Source organism: Furipterus horrens, unplaced genomic scaffold, assembly GCF_987537825.1.
Source record: "Furipterus horrens unplaced genomic scaffold, mFurHor1.1.pri manual_scaffold_4, whole genome shotgun sequence".
Taxonomy (NCBI): Eukaryota; Metazoa; Chordata; class Mammalia; order Chiroptera; family Furipteridae; genus Furipterus; species Furipterus horrens.
This window is the reverse complement of record NW_028327174.1, coordinates 22,332,154-22,353,657: the sequence shown is the minus strand read 5'-3', so window position 1 is coordinate 22,353,657 and position 21,504 is coordinate 22,332,154. Positions and strand designations below refer to the sequence as shown.

The following is a 21,504-nucleotide window of genomic DNA, read 5'->3' as shown; positions in this document are numbered from 1 at the left end:
TTGGTCAATACCTTGAATGAAGCCATGTGAGAGACCCTGAGCCAAAACCACTCTCCTAAGCTCCTTTGATTTCCTCAGAAAATGTGTGAAATAATGCATTTGTTGTTTTAAAGTGCTAAGTGTGTGATTTATGACACAACAGATAATTAACACTTATTCTCACCTTGAACTTCATCAGAAATGACCCTCATCCTAGTACCATAGCTTCAATTTTTGCCAAGCTGGCAAAAAAAAAAAAAAAAAAAAAAAAGAGGAATGAGTAACTCACAGCAATAAAAGTCTGACCAGCCACAAGATGGTAAGGCTGTACACTCCGGGTCATAGGCTCTTCCATTCGAGTCCTAAGCCCAGGCACTGTCTGAGCACCCAGTACCAGGAGCCCACAGCTCAGCATCTGCCCTTCTAGAAGGATAAAGAATGATGTTCACTCCACACCCCCACTCTTATTAGGGTTTTCTGGACCCAAGAGTAGGTAGGACGACGACCATGTCCAGCTTGAAGCAGCTAGAGGAGCTTGAGACCTTTGCCCATTGTCCTTTACAAGATTACAAAGGGTCCTAATATTTGAGAGGCGGGGGATAGTTAATTTTTATGAACCAGGGGTATGGACTTGGGGGGGATTGCTGGGGGAGGGGGGTGCTGGGTGGAGGGGAGCAAGGGGGAGAAAATTGGAACTGTTGTAACAATATAATCAATAAAAAATATTAAAAAAAAAAAAAGAATGATGGTCAAAGAGAGGCAGGCATCCCCTGTCCTTCCTCTTGAACATCAAAATAAAGGCTGCAGGAAAAGCTCCCTGATCTGGAACCTGCAACCCCATTGGCTCCTTCTCCCTGAAGGAGAGCCAGTGGCAGCACCAGCAAAAATTTCAAAAATAAAAGCAAAACTAAAACTCCAAATTCTGAAAATATGTTTATGTACTTTCTACACTCAGGACTACCTACTTCCCCTGCTTTCTCTCCATCCCCCCTACCACCAGCCCCCACATCACAACTTTGAAGACTTTCCTCTCTCCCTGCTTCTGCCCTTTGCCCCTTCTCAGTTAATGAGAAACAAAATTCAATGGAGGGGGCGAGCTGAGACAGAGGGCATCAGGTGTCTTCAGACATAAGCTCCCCGAGGTTGAAAGGATACTGCCTGGCCCAAGCTTATACGCAAGGGCAAAAAGTTCTTCATTAATCACACGGGTTAAAGATGACACTGGAGCCAAGGTCTAAGCATCATCTTCAGGATCCATGACCTCATCCTTTTAATCTAGTCTGTCTTCGAAGGGGCCATCTGGTCACAATTAAAATTTCAAATACATACATTTTATGATTATTAAAGTGATTTAGTAACATTACAGAGATCTCACTAAACAGGGAAACATTTTTTAAATCACCCACAGCCCTCTAATAGGTCAGTTATTTTAGATTGTTCTCGTGTTTTCTATTTTTGTGAACATAGTGTACTTACAATTTTGTAGCTTGTTTCCTTCATTTCCTTTATTCAATCCTCCCGAACTATATATGGGGACCCATACATAGAGCAGATGTGACCTTGGCTCTTTACCGGCTCACATTTGCTGAAAGAAAGGGGAACAAAATTGATGATTGAAGGACTAGAAATAACCAGCTCTCCAGGTTTGCCTGGGGCTCAGCCAGGTTTAGGATTGGAAGCCCCATGTCCCAGGAAACCCCTCAACCTCAGACAAATCCGGACAATTTCTAATAGGTCACCCTTTCAGAAACAAGTCCCCCAAACGAAACCAGTTTAGAGCTCAGAAATCTATTTTAATCTATCTATTGCTTTTAGTTATACCTCTTCGCCTTTATTTTTTAAATTTTTTCTTTCTTGGTGGTCACTCTAGGGCAGTTGATCTCACACTTTATACCCTTAAAAATCATAGGGAACTCCAAAGAGCTCTTGTCTATGTAGGTTGCAACTATTCATATTCACTGAATAAAAATTAAAACTAAGAAAAAATTTAAAATACAGGATACATAAGCACATGTTCCCTTAGTTGTGAAGGGACGATGTCATCACACCTCATGTAGCCTCTGGTCACTCCCTGGGTGCTCATGAGACAAAGAGAGGAAAAAACAGCAAATAATTTCTTAGTATTGTTATGAAACTAATTTTGATATAATAACCCCCTGGAGGGATCTCAGGGACCCCCAGAGCTCCCCAGACCACAGGTAGAAAACCACCACTCTGAAGAGAATGGAATTCTTTACTTATGAATCTTTTTAGACTTAATATTGGATGAAGAAACTTGGAAACTGTATGAGTAGCCTCATCCTTTATGCTACAATTTCCGTGTATATTACATCTACACATGTTATAAACCCCGCAATACTATGTTATAATTTTTTCTTTAAATAGGCATATGTATTGTTAAAACATTAAGAAAATATATATTTTATATTTACCTACAAATTTACCATTTCTCTTTATCTATCCAGCCGCTCTGTTCCTCTATCTGAATTTCTTTCCCTTTGGCCCAAAGAACTTTCGCATCTCTCTTAATGCAAGTCTGCTGATGACAAATTCCCTACGTTTTCTTCCTTATAAAGATGGTTTTATTTCATCTTTATTCTTGAAGAATATTTTCACTGGAAAAGCGACTATGAGTTGATTTTGTTTTTTCAGAGTTTTAAAGATGTTCTACTGCTGTCTGTTCTATGCTTTCTTTTTATGAGAAAGCAGTGACATTGAAAATGTTCTGTGTTTGCAGTCTGTTCTTTTTCTCTGGATGCCTTCAAGATTTTCTTTTTATATTTGGTTTTCAGCAATGTGACTGTGATGGGCCTATGTGTGCTTTTTTGTTTATTTTCAATTCTACTTTGAGTTTACTGAGCTTCTTGAACCTGAAGATAGATGCCTTTTTCAAAAGCTACGAATTTTCCAGCCATTATTTCTCCAACCCTGGCTGGTTTGGCTCAGTGGATTGAGCATCGGCCTGCGAGCTAAGTGTCGCTGGTTCGATCTTCCAGTCAGGGCACATCAGAGAAGGAAAACTCTGATTCCAAAAAACCTCCGCTGCCTTGCGGCATACCTCTTCAGGGGAAAGGCTAAGGGAGTAAACCCTGACAGAAAATCCGGAGCCGGAGTCCCTAAGGCGGTTCGACGTTGTAGTCAACACCGGCAACTCCTGTGGCGCACCTGAAGCCAAGCTGTATTGACTCCGTCTTTCCCTTGGATCCTTCAGCTGCGAAGAGAGGGGGGGGTCTGCTGCATGGGCAACAGCAGACCCTCCATATCACCCTGCCCAGGCTCTGCAGCTTCGGCTCCACTGGAGAGGACACTCCAGCGTCATCGCAAGATGTCGATTCAACACGGGAGGAGACAGATACCGTGTCACTCTCGAGTCAGACTGCACAACCATTCTCGGCGGTGCAGATAGACTCTTAAGAAGCTACACCATCGTCTCTCGAGACGGACGGCTGCCTACCTACCTATTTCTCCAAATATTTTCTCTGCCTCATTCTTTTCTCTCCTTCTGGGACTCCAAGAAGACACATATAAGAGCTTTTTTAATATTGTCGCACAGGTCCCTGAGTTTCTTCTCATTAAAAAAAAAAGTATTCTCCCTCTCTTTTTCAGGTTGAATAATTTCTATTTATCTATCTTCAAGGTCACTGACTCTTTCTTCTTCCTTTTCCATTCTTCTATTAAGTCCTTCCAGTGGTTTTTTAAAATTCCATATATTGTATCTTTTAGTTCTAGAATTTACATCTGGTTCTTTTTTAAAGTTTCTGTTTTTCTGCTTATGTTCCTATCTGTTTTTCTTTAATATGAGAATATTTTTATTTTCATCTTTGTGTGCTACAATTCTTGGGTACTGAATCCAACATCTGGGTCATCTTGGGGGATGGGTTCTGTTGTCTTTTATCTTGAGCATAGTTTGTGTTTTCCTGTTTCTTTATTTTTAGAGTAATTTTAGATTGTATCCTAAACATGATGATTGATGTGTTATAAAGACTGTGGATTCTGTCGCTGGTTGCGTGGCTCTGTTGGTTGTAGCATTGTCCCATGCAGTTTTGATCCCCAGTCAGGGCACATGCCTGGGTTGTGGGTTCCATCCCTGGTCTGAGTGTGTTCTCTCTCTCTCTTTCTCTCTCTTTCTCTCTCTCTCAAATCAATAAACATATCCTCAGATGAGGATTAAGAAAAAGAAAAGACTATGGATTCTGTGATGTTCCTCCAAAGAGTACTTCTTTTTTTTTTTTTTGCAAGTAGGCAGTTAACTTGGCTTACCTAGAACCACACACTGTCTTGAGATGAGCAACAGATCAAATTGAAGTTACATTCTTTTAGTCTTAGCTAGGCTGCCTGGAGTCTGCCCCGTATACTCATTGTTCAGGGGAACAAGGGTAGAAATATCTGAGGCACTCAAGTAGCTTACAACCTGATTATGATCCAGGCATCACACAATGAGAAAACAGCCACTTGTAGAGCTTGAAGTTCAGGGAGGTAGTGCAGGGTCAGTATTATAGCCCCCACAACCTGTCCCAGCACCTACCTGTGCCTCCAGACAGACCAAGCTGTGCAAGCACCTTTCCTGATGATAACATTAAGAAAAAAGTGCTAGCTCTCCCTCAGACCTGCTCCCCTCCCCAAGGCTGCAGACCCCAATCATCAGCTCCTCATTCTCCCCTCTCCCCACTCCCAGACGTGGACAGTGTGCCATCCCAAGCAGTACCAGCCCTGAAGAGTTCCGGCGCCTGCATATCTGCCATAACTACTTGGACAGCTACTTACTCTTCTCCTGCTCCAGGCAACAAACTGCAGAGCAACAACCACATCTGTCTTCCTGCCAGCTGGGGAGGAGGCCCCAGTGCAGGGGAGGTGGTCCTGAAAGCAGGGCAGAGGCCCAGCCCAGCCCCTCATGGGCCTGCGGTGATCAGCTAAACACCAACCAACAGGCTTATTCTCCAGTCCCAAGTCCCTGGAGGCCTTCTCCCCTGACCCTAACACTCTCGTTGCAGCTACACAGTATTCAAAGTATTAGATTCCTAAAAGCAGGGACCACATCCGGGCCTTGGACTGCTCCAGACACCAGCTGTAGGTACCATCATGGTCTCTTAACCCTCTTGGCTCCCTGCCCTCTTTCACACCAGGCCTCCACCCAGCACTTTAACCATTATTCATTTAGGTTGACCCTCTGTTCTGGTCCACCCAGAACTTTCTCATATCCCCTGAAAGCTCTCAGTCCCATACAAACCAGAACAGTTGTCCCTGCCTGCTCTGGAGTTTTCTTTTAAGGCCTTTATCTTCCTCTTCTCCAGAACATTGCCAAGAAAGATGGGCTACCCTAGGTACTCCCCACGGGTCCTGGAGTACAACTCAGGAGCAGAGTACAACCTTGCTCATTAGACTGTCAGAGAACAGGAAATGACACTGTGAAGGGAGACTAGGGGTGGGAGCCTTAGCTGGGTTCTTCCCACCACATGGGTCTTGGATTGATACCACTGTCCACCCCTGTGGGTATGTCTCTGCCTTTGCAGGTGCTCCAGATGACCCTGAGAGGGGGAATGCTTCAGTGCTCTCAGGGGAGGGGGGAAATCCCAGCCAGAGGGGCCTGCTGCTCAAAAGATGCCTATGGGAGATGGTCCCCGGGTGTGGCTGCGGTTGATGTGTAGCACACAGGGTAGACTTCATCCCAAGACTATACCTGGGAAATTGTGTCTCTCCCGACCATCACTCTCCTGCCATCCCCTCATAGCCAGGGACTGTGGCCCTCCTGAACCTTAGCGTGGAAAAAACAAAGATCCAGAATGTATCCTGTTTGGGTCTATAACTTGCTGCATTTGTGAGAAACCATATTACTACATGCAAAATGGAGAAAGCAACAGATTCTTCTATGAGGAGTGTGTGTGTGTGTGTGTGTGTCTAGAATATAAGCCCAAATGGAATGTAAGGATTTCCATACATTCTGCACCTAGAACACCTGGCACATAGCAGACGTTCAAGGAATATTTGTTGAATGAATGAATATATGTGAACATGTGCATGTCTCAGAGTTGAATGGTAAGTTCTCCTTAGGCCTGGGAGAGTAAAGGGGGAAAACGAAGCTCACACTGACGACATTTTTTTTTTTTTTTTTTTTTTTTATGGAGCCAGCAATACTGCTGCCAACAGGCAGAATGAGGCACAAATATTATTCCACTACGTCTGTTTTCCTCACTCCAAGCACATTGCAAATCTTTCCAGAATCTTTCTTATTTTCTGCTTTGAGGACTCCTCTCTGCCTTCTGTTCCAAACAACCTGGGACACGGGGGAGCAGGTAGAGGTAGGAGGGTTCATTTGAGGATGTTCTCCAGCCTCTTCCTCATGCTGAGTTCTTATGGCTGGAGGACCTCAGAACTTTGGGACAAGCTTATCCCATTCCTGCCTTTCAGACCCAAATACATTGAGATGACATTTTTTAAGTACTAAAGAAGGAGGGAAGCTCTGGGTTTGGTGGAGAGGGAAGAAACAGAGATATGTTGGTGAGCGTGTATCTTATGAGTGATTCCAGGGGACTGTTGTTGTGTTGCTCGTGGCAGCATGGTGACCGAGGCACTGGGCACAGAGCTGCTGGACAGTGTTCCAGGTAAGCAGCGCTCAGACTGGGGTAGTGGTCACAACTACTGGTGATAGTGAGTGGAGCTAATGGCAGGGGAGGTCTCTTGCAGCACAGTCACCATATTGAAGTGGCTGCAAAGCACCATTCTCTAGGATGACCATATTAGTTGTCCAAACCCACCAGGATACCTTTGAAAGGGAAATGGGGCATATGAATAATTACACTAAGACAACCAATGTAAGCTGGGACTGTTCCAACGAAACTGAGACAGATGCTCTCCCAATAGATGATTCTAAAGAGTGTTCTGGAAGATTAGGTAAAGTTAGTCTACCAAAGCAACAAAGAGTGGGAGCATTGATACCCTAGTGGGTGCAGCACTAATGATCTTACTGGACCTATCGGAGTGACTCAGGGAGATGACATCAACAATAAAGTGAATCAGTTATGAGTGATCAAATAAAGTGAGCCAGGGTGGGTGGCAATAAATGCAAGTCACCATTATTGCTTGGGCTGCTAAGTGGTTAGATGGCTGAATGATGAAGGAGTGAAACATGATCAGAGAAATAGAGAAAATAACATGGGGGTCCTAACCCTTATGATCCAGTGGCTGGTTCATCATCCTTTCTTCCAAGACAGATCCCTGTGGGCTCATGCTATGGCTCCTCTCATTCATGGGCTGTTCCAGCAGGTCCTGGCTTTTTACTTGCAGGCATAAATAGAAGGCTTCGTCCTCCAGGCTTTCATTTGCCTCCTCCCTCAATTAGCAAAAAGTGGCCCAAACTGGACTTCTAAGGACCATAGGCTGAGCAGTCCACAGTCAGCCACCTTACATGCTCTGACATCCATGAAAAGGCAGGACCTCAGACACTGGCTGTACTCCACGTTTCCAACTCAGGGCAAGTGGAACAATGCAGACCAGGAGCTGAGAAGGAGTCCACAAAAGTGAATTCCACTACCTTCACCAAACTCTTTCTTTCAATGAGGTTGGGTCCTTGTGCCTCCACATGGCCATCACTCTTCTCCCCAGAGCACCTGCCCTGGAAAAGAAGGGCAGAGCTAGAGAACCAGGAGCATAAAAAAACGGAAATCAAGGCTTTGAGAGAGATGTTTTTTAAACAGCTTCTCCTTCAAGTTAAGTCTGGTTGTTGATGGATACAAAGCCTTCCTGCTCTCAGAAATATCAAGCCTCCATTGGGGTAAAAACTAGCTACAGTATTTCGTTCATCTCTAAGCCAGACCACAAGTATCTACTCCAGAGACTTTTTTAAAGTCATGTTGATAATTACTGTACTTCCAATAACTTTCTTCTCCTCCTGCTCCTGGAACCTTCCCCAGCCACAGACCCATTGCCTCGCCTGGGCCAAGCCCTCTCACTCGCCCTGCAGTGAGGGGACCTGACTCCCAATTGCAGAAGAAAGACAGAATGTGTCCCATATTACATTTGTTAACTTTCTCTTTTCTTTTGTACATTTTAAGCTTCTCAGATCTGCTCTCTAAATACTCTGTAATGAAATTCTGGTACTTGGTTTTAAAAAGCAGGCCTCACAAATGCTAACAAAATAAAGCTCAGCAAGATGAGGAGAACAGAATGTACTCCCTCTTAGCCTAGCATTGCAGAAAATCAGACATAATTCTGTTCATACAGTTGATTCAGATAAAGTAGTGAATCAAAAACATTCAATCTCACTGGTGTGGAAACATATAACTCTGTTCCATGTTGTATTTATGTCATCTTTGCAGTGTAATTTATACAAAGCAATCTTTAAAGACATTCATACTTCAGAGATGATTGCTATAGGACCACTGCAATGTAGTCTATAAAACACAACAGTCTGCAAGTCTGATTGGTCGTTGATAACATTTTACTAAAAAAAATTTTTTTAATTAACCTTTTACTTTTCAGAAAGCATAAATACTCGTGATATTGTTATTTGTCTGTTAGACCAGAAGAATACCTTTGGGACTCTCTTTTCCTCTTTCCAAACATCAAGATAAAATCCCATTACTGTGTTTGATTTTTTTTTTTTTTTCTGAAGAGTTTAAGAATCTGCAATTATTTGCATTAACAGGAGGAATTCCTTAGTCAAAGAATGTGTATAAATGACTCATGGACATGGACAACGGGGAGGGATATGATTGTGGGAGAAGGGGTGGGCTGGGTGGCGGAGAGCAATGGGGGGAAAATGGGACAACTGTAATTGAAAAACCAAAAAATTAAAAAGAAAGAAAGAAAGAAAAAAACAGGAGGAATTCCTGCTCTGTGATCTACCAGGAAAAATAGAAACCAACCTTCTGGGAAGAGCTGGAAAAGGAAACAGAGAACAAACTAATGATTGCCAGATGAGGGATGGGGGGGGGGGGCAAAAAATGTGAAAGGGATTAAGAAGCACAAATTGCCAGATACAAAAACAGTCAAGGGGATGTAAAATATAGCATAGGGAATTTAGTCAATAATATTGTAATCACTATGTATGGTGCAGATGGGTACTAGACTTACTAGGGGGATCACTTTGTAAAGTATATAAATATATAAATGTCTAATCACTATGTTGTATATCTAAAATTACTATAATATTGTATGTCAACTGTAATTGAAAAATAAATTTAAAAAAAAGAAAAAAGAAAGGAAAGAGAAAGAAGCAAGTAAAACCCTGAGTTCAGGTAAGTCAGAATTTGGAATTTGTCTGTGGTCTGTAGCACCCTTTCCCTGGAGTGATCATAAGGAAGACATAGGCTCAGATCATGACACTTGGGGTCCCCACCTCCACTAAGCCCCTCTTACTTGAAAGAAAATAAAAATTCCTAAGCCCAGTAAGAAACTGCCTTCTTGAGTCAGAGGCTCCCCAGGAAGATAGAGCAAGAAAATGCTCAAAGGAGAGGAAGTTGCCAGAGTTGAAGCTTGGACTAAGAAGGAGGGTGAAAGAGAGCACAAAAGCCTGGAGAAAGGGAGAAAAGAGAAGGAGGTGAAGGACAAATAAAAGCAGAGTAATAATCCCTGGCCAGGTGTTCAGTTGGTTGGGACGTCATCTCGTGCACCAGGAGGCTATGGGTTCAATTCCCCAGTCAATTGAACCCTAGGTTGTGGGTTCAATCCCTGGAGGGGGTGCGTACAGGAAGCAACCAATCGATGTTTTTCTCTCACATTGATGTTTCTCTCTCTCTAAAATCAATAAACATATCCTCAGATGAGGATTTAAAAATAAGCAGAGGATTGAGAAGGAAGAGAACATACATACCACTGGGGACCTGAGCAGCACACATGCACCCTGAGTAGAGATTACTTCATGGAATAGGTGTGCCAGGGATTGCCCCCAAGCTGTCCCTTGGAAGGACAAGAATGGAAGGATGAGCACAGAAGGACGAAGCTCTAGGAAGGAGAGGACCCCAGAGGAAAGGCACTTGGGAAGGAGCCTGGTCATTTGGAATGATCCAGAGAGAGCCCAGAAGGAACTGCATATTATTACTACAGGATTACAAAATATACGACGTATACCATTTTTTAGTATATTCTGTATCTTTAAGTTTTTCTCACTCTGTTATTACATAGTTGTGTTACAACCATACACATTTTGTTGGGTGTCTTGGGGATGAGGGGGAGTATTCTGCAGGAAAAGGGGAAGAGGAGAAAGTCAGGTCCAAAGAATAGAAGCAGAAATTACTTAAAGTGACAGTGAGGCTGGATGCAGAAGGATTAGAGGGTTAGCATAAGGGGGAAGAAGGGAAGAAGCCAGTGAAAAGACTTTCTGCCCATACTTTTAAGATCAAACCACACACATTTCATGATCCTGTATATGGGCTAGGCACCTTAGTAGCCATCGGTGATGGGGAGCCCAGGCCCAGTAGATTGTTTGGGAGTGCCCCTAAGGGTCCCAGAGAGTCTCCTGAAAGAATTGTGGACCAAGAGCACTGGAGTGGGTGTCCTCACTACCATTCTTAGCTATGGTAGCCTTTGTAGTCCAAAGAATGGAGACAGAAAAGGTAAGTAAAACTATTTGACAAAGCCCATGAGTTAGGGCTCTGAGCCCTAGAGGGGAGCAGAACTTCTAGACAAGGCGGGAGTACACACCCAGGACATGACCCCATGACCCCCAGTGGTGCAGTCACTTCATACTTGCTTGCCTTCTCACTCTTGCCCTCCTGTTCAGATCACAGCCCCTGGAAGGGGCAGGGGCTGCTCTGATCTGCAGGCAACAAGGTTCCCCTGTGGGCAGCCTCCTGATCAGAGGGAGTTTGTGTCCTTGGGGAACAGGCTGCTGCTGACCTTCCACACACCTGCCTCCCTTGAGGACAGGACCACTGACCTACACAAGAATTTCCTAGCCCCCAGTTAAGGCCACAGGTGAGTGTGTCTCTTGGGGAGGGTGGCCTCTGAGCCCAGGCATGGCCCTGGTATCTGCCTGAAGAAGCAGGAGTCTGGGCCTGATCCAGGCCCCGTGCCAACCTGACCCTGCAAGACCAGAAAATTCCAGGGGTTGTGACCAGGATGCAAAAGATTAGGACCCCAGCCATGCTTGGTGAGGAGGAAGAAGGCCAGGAGAAGCTCAAGTTCAGGGGTCACAAACTTCAACTTCAACAAGAGGCAGGCGGGTAACACAAATGAGTGGAAATGTCAGGGAGGGAGAAGTATGGCGGATTAAAAGCAACAGCCATAACTCACAAGGAGCCATCCCTTCCATTTACTATTTGTAAACAGTACAGAAGAGTCAAGAGTCAGTGCCATCCCACCCCTGATCTCTGAGGGCCTGCGTGGTTTTGGAGATTTTCCCCTCAAGTTGTGGTGGCTGGGCTATTCCCAAGTTAGACAGTAGGTGGCGCTCAACCCCGAGAATTAGAAAAAGGAACAGAAGAATTACTTAACTTATTTCCAGTAAAGCTCCCTCCTTCCCCTCGGGGCCCCTCTCTAGCCCCACCTCCTGTTTACTGGCCTAGGCCAAGCCCTCTCCAAGGTCCCAGATGTCCCATTCCTGATGCATGGTCTCAGAGCCGGGGATTTATTTCTTGGGAAGCCCCCACTCCACAAGCTGCCCAGGCAAGATGTGAGTGTGCTGTAGAGAGGAGAGGCCTGGAGGAGAGGAAAAGGGTGGGGAGAAGGGAAGGTGGGACCCAGGGGCGCATGTACACCACACACACAAACTCTCTCTCTCTCTCTCTCTCTCTCTCTCTCTCTCTCTCTCTCTCTCTCTCTCTCTCTCTCTCTCTCTCTCACACACACACACACACACACACACACACTCAGAGACTCTTAAAGCAGAGGGGAATTGGAAGTTGCCTGTAGCTTCTAGCAGCCTTCCTGGGGGGTGGTCAGGCACAATGCTCTGAGCCAGGAAACTAAAATACTTAACTGTCCCACACTTGTACCACCAGGTCTCCCTCAGATCCCAGGGTGGGGTTGGGATCTACTGAAGCAGAAAGTAGCCCCCCACTTTGTATGAGACTCTCCAGGACCATAAGCAATGGTGGAAAACTCACCAAGGAGCTCAGGCTGACTAGGAGGCTGAAGAAATTGGGGCGGAGTGGGGCAACAAGGGAGCCAGCAGAGGTGTCAGGCCTCAAGGGCTGAGGCCTTTTCCAGGTCTCTCAGTCCCTTAGCATTGCCTGCCCCCACCCCTCAGGACTCCACAGGCCTCGGGCCCCAGCTGTGTGGACTCACCTTGCCCTCACCCACTCACAGGTGGTGGCTGCTTCTCTGGGGATTCCTCCAGGCTTGCCCCACACAGGGCTCCGTGCTCTTGGCCCAGCAGCTACCCCAGCAGCTGACATTCTCTAGGTACCCGAAACCATACCTCAATGGCCAAGAGAGCACCGCTGTCATCGAAGCTCCGGAGGGTTTTGCTGTGAAGCTCGTGGTCCAGGACTTCGACCTGGAGCTCTCCCAGGACTGTGAGCAGGACTCAGTCACAGTGAGCTGGGGTCCTGGAGGGACTCTGGGGAGGGAGCCTCCTGTCCTGGAGCCCGGGGGCAGTGGGAGGTGGTGGGGTCCTGAATCTCAGGGGATGGACGAAGAGCTCAGGTCAGGGCACAGGCTGGCTTACCCGCAAGGCGAAGGTCTGCCCAAGTGTACAGCCTCCACCAGCAGCCCTGTCCCTGGCCATGCTACCATCTTGGCCCCAAAGGGACACACAAATACTGCCAATCCCTAGATTAAACAGCGAGGACTCACATATCAGTCATTAAAAACACATCATCAAGCATTTGCCGCGTGCCTGCTCTGTCAGGGCAGGAAGCTGGGCATGAACAACAACAAAAGATTTGGTGACTGAGTTTATCTTAAAGTTCTTATGATAAGGGCATTATTCAGAATAAAGCCCCTTAAAAACAGTACTTTATGTTTTGGTTTCAATTTTATTTATATCAAAATAATAGATGCACAGTTTGTTTGTGTGTGTGTGTTTTTAAATCAGAGTACCAATAAGGCTTATAATGAGAAACAGCTGTCTCCAGCTTTGCTCCTCGCCCCCATTCTACTCTCCTGGGGCCGTTAATTACAATTCATGTAGCTGTTTCATCTAGCATTCAGTTTCCTATGTATCAATGGCATGCTCATTCTGATTTTGTGTGTGTGTGTTTGGGTTTTTGTTTTATTTTTTGGTGGTTGTTGTTTTGTTTTACATATTATCCATTGACTTTCAACTATAGAAGATAGGACTAGCTTTATCTCAGACCATCACGCCTACATTTCCCCTCTCCCAGCCTCCCAATTTACCTATATCATTTTTCATTAAATCTGTAATCATTATTTACATTATTATGATTTTAAATATTCGCATCTGAGCACATGATGTACAAGAATTATAGTTTCTTTTTTCTCCAACTTTTGGTTTCTCAGGAGTCAATAATTACATGAAGTTCTTTGTTTTTGTTCTATTCTTTGGTTTGCTTAGTTCTGTGTAACTAATCTCCTCAAACTCTTAGCCAACAGAGTAAATCTCCTCTTAACACATTCAAGTACAAGTTTCAAATGAGTCTTCCTTTTCATTGGTGACATTTCACGTAAAGATCTCCCCTTTAAAAAAAAATTTTATTTATGTATTTTTAGAGAGCTGGGAAGGGAGGGAGAAGGAGGTACAGAAACATCAATGTGTGGTTGCCTCTCATGCGCCCCCAACTGGGGACCTGGCCCACAACCCAGGCATGTGCCTGACTGGGAATCAAACCTCCAACCCTTTGGTTTGCAGGCCGGCACGGGATCCACTGGGCCACACCAGCTAGGGCTAAAGATCTCTTGATGATTTATTTCTTCAGTCTGAATCCTTTGCTGTCTAAGCCTTCACACTTTCTGGGAGTTCCCTTCCCCATCGTGCTGGGAATTCCCTTTACCTGTCCTGGGTTAAAACTGAATCCCATTGTCATTCTCTGTCCTGTTTTCCTCCCTCATTTTTAGAGCAGCACTTTGTCCTCCAGAAAAGGTATGTGGGAGTAAATTTTAGAGGATCTTACATAACCCTAAATGTCTTCACTCTGCCCTCACAGCTGACGGATTGTTTATCTGGGTTGCATTCTAGGTTGTAAGTCATTTTCTCTCAGAATTTTGATGACATTGTGTTCTAGCTCTAGTGTTATTAAGTCTGATAACAGTATGATTTCTGGTCCTTAGTTTTTTCTCTCTAGAGCTTTTGGAATTTTTTTTTTTTTACTACCAGTATTCTGAACTTTCATTATGATGTGCCTTGATGTGTGTTGCTTTTTATTCATTGTACAGTGTTCTTTTAATCTAGAGACTCTTTTAATATAGTCCTTCAATTCTAGGAATGTTTTTGTATTATTTTAAAAATTATTTCCAGGTGTCTACTCTCTTTATTTTCCCTTTCTGGAACTCCTATAATTTAGCTGTTGCATGTTCTGGGCTGATTCTCTAGTTTTATTATTTATTCTGTTGTGTTTTCCATCCCTTTGTCTTTTTGTTCCACTTTCTGGGAGATTTCCTCATTTTAAATACCCACTTTGATGTTTTTTTTCTGTTGACTTTCTTTTATGACTGAAGGCTCATTCGTATTTCCTAAATGCACCTTTTTACAGAATATTGTTCTTACTTCATTGACAACATTCTTTTTCTGTCATAGGATTATTTTTAAATGTTTTTCCTGTTCTCCTGTATTATCTCTACTTCGTCCAAGTTCTTTTTTACTCTTCATTTGTTTTGTCTCCGCACAAGGCCTCACAGACCATTTTACAGGACAGGAAACTAAGATCTGGGGTGGTTAAGCAACTGCCCCTGTCACACAGAGTTAGGAGCAAAGTCTGGAATTTAACATGGGTCTTAGGACATGTGTTCATTCTACTTTGCTGGTTAGACTCCTACGTGATTCTCTTTAGCCAAAAACTCATGAGTAAGGTAGAAAAAAATAGCTGGGGAGTTGGACAACCAAGTAGATCAGTAAAAGACAGTTTCAGAGAACTAAGAGGCTTCTTCCCCAAGAGGCAGGCCTCTTAAATATGGGGCTTAACTTTGTTGACGTTCTGAGGAAAAGAACAGTATTGGGACATGCCCAAGCAAGGCATTTGAGAAATTTTCTTCGTGCCAACTTTTACCCAGTTAATGTGATCACAGTGAGATGGGCTGGATGGCTGATTAAATGAATTTGAGGCTATGGGAGAATAAGGGAATGAAGAACTAGCAAGAACCCAGGAGGTGGGTCAATATGAAAATCAAAAATTAAATGGAATAAATAAATAAATAAATAAATAAATAAATAAATAAATAAAATGAGCTGAGCAGTGAGTGCCCAGAATAGAGGTTAAAGCATGAAGCGCGGGCCAGGGGAACTCCTTCCAAGAGGTGTCCTTCCTTGGGTGGGAGAACCCACAGAAAGGAATCTGAGCAGGGGTGACGCAGTCAAAAGGGGTTTGAAGCAGAGACAACCTGCATGGAGAGCGTATAAGTTAAACAACAACAGGCAGCATATCCTTACAATGTACATTCGTGTCCTCAGAGTCCCACACCTTGTAAAGGCTTACCGACCATTCAGTTGGAGGAGAGACGCTCCAAAAGTAGGAGAACAGGAAAGGCCAGAAACCCCAGCTCAGTCTTTGCAGAGGGTCTTATTGCCTCAGAGATGTTGGCCCACAGGAAGTTTCTCAGAGAAGTGGAAAGGTGTGGGGTTGGAGGAAACCAGACGGGAGGGACCTTTGTCTGTATTTTCATTGATTCCCAGCTGCAGTGCTATAGGCACTATGTTAGGCATGAGGGAGTCAGTGGTCAGTAAAAACAGATGTATTTACTGCCTTCTTGGAACTTACAATCCAGTGGACTATTGCGGGGGGGTGGGGGGGGAACATTGGGTTCCCAAGGAACTTCTTTTTATTGATTTATTTTTTTAATTATAATTGACATAGAGTATTATATTAGTTTCAGGTGTACAACATACTGACTCAATATTTATGTAGCTTACAAAGTGACCACAATAAGTCTAGTAACTATCCGTCACCAAACATAGTTATTATGGTGCTATTGACCCTATTCCTAAGGAGCTTCTTGAAAGAAGGTATATATGGTGGGCTTTATGAGATAATTATAGTAGGCTAAAGAAATATACAAGGTATCTGGTCATGTCTGGAAAAATATTGGGATTCAGTCATGAACAGGAAGCTACTTGAGCAAGGTTCCACAGGGTACAGCTTCTTAGCCCCAGAGGTGTGCAGACCTGTCAGATGGGGATGGAGTCCATGCCCATGAGTGCCCCTGGGACCACCAGTGGTGCAGATTTACCCCACACCTGCCTGCCCCCCTTTCCTTCCCTTTCAGATCACAGCCAGAGGGATGGATCCAAGCCGGTTCTGTGGCCAGCGGGGCTCTCCGCTGGGCAGCAGCCGAGATCAGAGGGAGTTTGTGTCCTCGGGGAACCATTTGCAGCTGACTTTCTGTGCACCTGCCTCCTCTGAGGACAGGACAACGGGTCTCTACAGGGGCTTCCTGGTCCTCTACCAAGCCGTGAGTGAGTGTCCGTTCTCGGGGTGTACTCTCTGTTCGTAGCCACGGCCCCTGGTATCTTGATGCAACAGTCAGAACCTTGAGTGACTGTTGAGGCTGGGATCTCAGGGACAGACACCTGGGTCTACCCCTTCCCTGCACACTCCTAGCCCCTTCTGGTGAGCTGCCCAGGGAAAAGGTAGCCAATGCTCAGCTCCAGCAGTCGTTCCCATGCTGATTGACTCAGGGTTTGCAGAGCATCACATTTTTCATGAGAAGCCAGAAATACTGATTTTAAGTGAAATTCCAAATTTTTAAATGGTAACTCAGATTTTTTTTTTTGAAAGATAATATATGCCCATGGTAAAAATTTTCAAAAAAAAAATATGGTAAAAAGTAAGTCTTCCTCTGATTTCTGGCCCTTAGTCCATGGCTACCTTGTCCAGAAACAACTCTGTTCTCCATTTCCTGGGTATTCTTCCAAAGACATTCTATGCCATTCAAATATAACTCTGTGTGTGTTGCATAATATTCACAATGTTTTAAATTTGGCATTTTTCACTCAATGAGATATCTTAAAGATCACCCCATGTACATGTGGCTCACATTGCCTAGTTCTTTTTAATGACCATATCATATTTCTTTGATTGATATGTCATAATATATTTAATTAGTCCTCCACTGGTAGAGATTTTGCTGCCACAAACAGTACTGCTATGGATAGATTGTATATACTTCTTAGAGCATTCATATGAGGGTGAATCATTAGAAATGACATTAGGTGAAAAAAAATGTGATTTTAATTTTGACATTGCTAAATTTCCCTCCAAAGAGGTTTTGCTAATTTACACTCCCACTTATCATATCTAAAAATGCCTGTTTCCCCATAGCCTACTTATCACTGTTATTTTTAAACATTTTTAGCTTTGACAATCTGATCAATGAAAAATAGTTCAAATGTTAAAAAATAAAAAAAGACTGCAGTTCAAATTAAATATGGCCATGGGCCAGAATCACTCCCTGGGTTGCCAGTTTACGATTTTGTTCTAGGTTCTAATGACCACTTTTTCCTATAGGTATGAACCATGGTCGACCCATCAGCCAGGTTAGTGGGGGCTCTGAGGCCACACACGCACCTGGAAGTAACTCCTGCAAGACCCAGAACCACTGCCAGGAACCCTATTATCAGGCCATGCCAGCTGGTGAGTCCCCACCTGCTGGGGAACCAGTTTCTACCTGCCTTACTCCCATCAAGAGACCTGCAGTACCTACTCCTTTAGCCCCACCTCATGATTCTGAGCCTGTTTCTTTGCCTCACCTCATTTCACTCCTCAGGGACGCTCACCTGCACAGCCCAGGGCCCTGGGAAAGAGACACAGGACAGACAGGCGGTTCCTCACTGTGTGCCTGGTAAGTAGTGACCTGCCAGTGCTGTGACTATGGCCACTTTCCAAACAGGACTCAGCTGTACGTGGGGCCGGCGGAACAGGATACAGGGGATTAAAGGAAAGTCTTAGAATAGAAAGAGGAGATAAAGGCAGAAGGGGAGGAAGAAGAGGGGAACCAAGAAGGCCCAGAAAAGGAAAGGCAAAGAGCTTGCCCCTTATTCTTCGGAGATTAAGAGATAACTGAGAAAGCAAAAGCATGAAGGAAGTTAATCAGATGGGAAAGTGAAAGAGACAGAGGGGCAGAGTAAAAATAAGAGAAAACCTTTTCTTGGTACAGTATGCTTTAAGGATACATAGACAGGCCTCGGTCCCCCAAATATCTCCCTACCTACGTGCCACAGGGCCAGAAAGTTCACCTTTTTTTTTTCTTTTCATTTTTTTTACTGAGATAAAATTCACATGACATGAAATTCACCATTTTAAAGTATACAATTTAGTAGTTTTTAGTGTATTTACAATGCTATGCAACCATCACCACTAATTCTAAAACATTCCCATCATCCTAAAAAGAAATCCAGTACCTCCAATTCTCCCCTCCTTCACCCCTGGCAACCACTAATCTGCCTTCTGTCTCTATGGACTTGCCTATTCTGAACATTTCATAGCAATGGAAACATACAAATGTGGCCTTCTGTGTCTGGCTTCTTCCATTTAGCATACTGTCTTCAAGGTTCATCCGCATTGTAGCATGTGTCAGTACTTCATGCCTTTCATGACTGAATAGAATTCCACTGTATGGATATACCGCACTTGGTTTATCCATTCATTAGTTGATGGACATTTGAGTTGTTTCCACTTTCTGCCTTTTATGGACAATGCTGCTTGAGCATTCACATACAAGTTTTTATTTGAACATACGTTTTCAGCTCTCTTGGGTATATACTCTAGGAGTGGAATTGCTGATGTTGGGTTCTATCATAGCTCTATGAGTATATTTAACTTTTTGAGGAATTGCCAAACTGTTTTCCATAATGGTCACACCATTTTAAATTCCCATCAGCAGTCTATCAGGATTCAAGTCTTCCATTTTTCGAGACCCAATTTTTTGAGTCAAAGCATTGCCTTTCTAACCCAACAAGAATAAATTTCTCAGATTTTACTCCTGATCCACAGAAAGCTCTAGAGGCAGCCTGAAGTGGTGCTTTGGAGTGGGTTGGAGGACAAATAGTAATGGGAGATGTTAACAATGAAGAAATGACGCAGAAAGGAGAATCAAGAGGCACCGAAGGCAAATTCTGCTTCCTGCATGAGTTTGCTCAGGGTGGTCCCACCAACAATCTAAAAAAGTGGCTTAAAATGGCTTAAGGAGGCAGGAGAAAGAGCACTTCCCAGAAGCAGTTCTTTAATAAATGTGTCTTAATGCGTGCTGGTTTCTTACCCTTACCTCTCCTCTCTTTCAGTCTGTGGACAGCCAGTCACTCCGATCGCCCAGAACGAGGAGATCCAGGGTTCTTCCAAAGCTAAGTTGGGCAACTTCCCATGGCAAGCCTTCACCAGTATCTATGGCCGTGGGGGTGGGGCTCTGCTGGGTGACAGATGGATCCTCACTGCCGCCCACACTATCTATCCCAAGAACAGCATCTCTCTTGGGAAGAAGAGGAATGTGGATGTGTTCCTGGGCCACACAAGCATAGATGAGATGATAAAACTGGGAAACCACCCTGTGCGCCGAGTGGTTGTGCACCCAGACTACCACCAGAACGAGTCCTACAACTTCAACGGAGACATTGCCCTCCTGGAACTCGAGCACAGTGTCCCCCTTAGCCCCCACCTCCTCCCGGTCTGTCTGCCTGACAACGAGACCCTCTACCGCAGTGGCCTGATGGGCTACGTCAGTGGGTTTGGCGTGGAGATGGGCTGGTTAACTACCGAGCTGAAATACTCAAGACTGCCAGTTGCCCCAAGGGAAGCCTGCGAGGCCTGGCTCCAAGAGAAACAGAGGACTGATGTATTTTCTGACAACATGTTCTGTGCTGGGGATAAGACAAGGCAGCAGAGTGTCTGCCAGGGGGACAGTGGTGGTGTCTACGTAGTATGGGATGACCATGCCCATCACTGGGTGGCCACAGGCATCGTATCCTGGGGCATTGGGTGCGGGAAAGGCTACGGCTTCTACACCAAAGTGCTCAACTACGTGGACTGGATCAAGGGAGTGATGGATGGGAAGGGCTGACCCTGGGCACACTGAGCAATGGCCCTAGACTGACGATGGTTGCAAGTGAAGACTGAGCCCTGCATGTAGGGAAGGAGGGAGGCAGGGAATCCCTCTTTGAGTTACTGTGTGAGAGAGAATTCCTCCTCTGCTCAAGGCTGACACCATCCCAGATAGGAAGGGTGTCCCTCAGCCCCTCTTCCTCACCCTCTACCTTCCTGTGAGTTTGTACTATGCCCAGGAAAGCCCTGTACATCTCAGTGAGTTTCACTTTGAACTGTATCTCCTGCTGACACAGCTTCATCTGTCTCTCCTGGGAGACAGCCAACCTCTCATCCCCCTGTTCAAGTGGTATATGGGGGAAATGGTCTTAATTGCATTTCATCTCTGAAATGTTCTAAAGCCCCTTTAGCTGACCTTCAAATATTCAAACTATCTGCTGCACCACCTACCACAATTCCTAGCTGCAAATGCAGTGAAAGCTCGGTTTTTATTACGTCTTCTATTATATACCAGGCAATTCCCATACGTTATTTCATCAACTCTTCACACCAGCTTTGCAAAGGATGTGTTATAACCCACATTTTAAAGGAGGAAACTGCAGTTCAGAGAGATAAAGTGACTTGCCCAAGTGTCACAGCTCATTCAGGACTACAAAGACTGTGTGCTTTCCATTGCACCCTGACATCACTCAAGGGTCCTCAAAACCTGCTGTATCGCCCACTTCCCCTTCCCAACCCCCACGTCCCTACAGAGCCTCGCTCCCTGGGAATTCCTGCTGCAGTGAGGATGATGACACCTGGCTCACCCTTTCCTGGGGCCTCATCTCCTGCAGACGCCACGTCTCCTGAACCCGGCCCTGAGCTGGAAGTTCCTGAAGACACCCCCAGTGCTGCTGGACACCCCAACCCATGCTCCACCTGAGATGACCAACTCTAACTTTTAGTGAGGACGTGGGGTGATTTAGAGTAAAAGGCACAAATAAAATGTACTTGTTCGAATAGAACTAGAAAATAAATAAAACAGAAGAGAGCAAGTTTGCTAGTATTTAAAATCAAGGTAGCTATATGGTTAAAGGTTAGATTTATCTTTGAAAAATAGGATTCAAAGGTGTATGTACATGTGATTATTTCTATTTTATAAACCTGTACATAGTACAAAAGACTATTAAAAATACCCTAAAATATTCATTAGAGATTGTTTTAAGTGGCATAATTCTGGCTGATTTGTTTTCCCTTGTTCTCCATTTGCTAAATTTTATTTAATGAGCATGCATCAGTTGTCCCAAATTTTTCCCTTTGCCCCGCCCCCCAATTTTTAAAATTTTTATTACTGAAAAAATATGTTTCTCCCTACCAAGGCAGTAACATATATACCTATATCAATACATCTATATTTATATACCTAGATATAGATGTAATTATAGATATATCCACCAAGGGAAAC

The 21,504-nt window shown here is 44.4% G+C and overlaps 1 protein-coding gene across 2 annotated transcripts; it reads left to right on the top strand.

Annotated features, from left to right (window-relative positions):
• The first annotated feature begins 11,491 nt into the window (after nucleotides 1-11,491).
• On the top strand, nucleotides 11,492-20,904 carry C1RL (complement C1r subcomponent like). Of its 2 annotated transcripts, none has more exons than XM_090272802.1 (6): nucleotides 11,492-11,587; nucleotides 12,223-12,451; nucleotides 16,294-16,483; nucleotides 17,535-17,660; nucleotides 17,794-17,868; nucleotides 19,307-20,904. In XM_090272802.1, exons 1-6 carry the CDS (start codon nucleotides 11,523-11,525, stop codon nucleotides 20,077-20,079), a joined length of 1,458 nt encoding a protein of 485 aa, XP_090128928.1. In that variant the 5' UTR covers nucleotides 11,492-11,522; the 3' UTR covers nucleotides 20,080-20,904. The 2 variants fall into 2 exon arrangements, with proteins under 2 accessions (XP_090128928.1, XP_090128927.1); XM_090272801.1 differs by having other exon boundaries at nucleotides 12,164-12,451.
• Nucleotides 20,905-21,504: the final 600 nt, after the last annotated feature.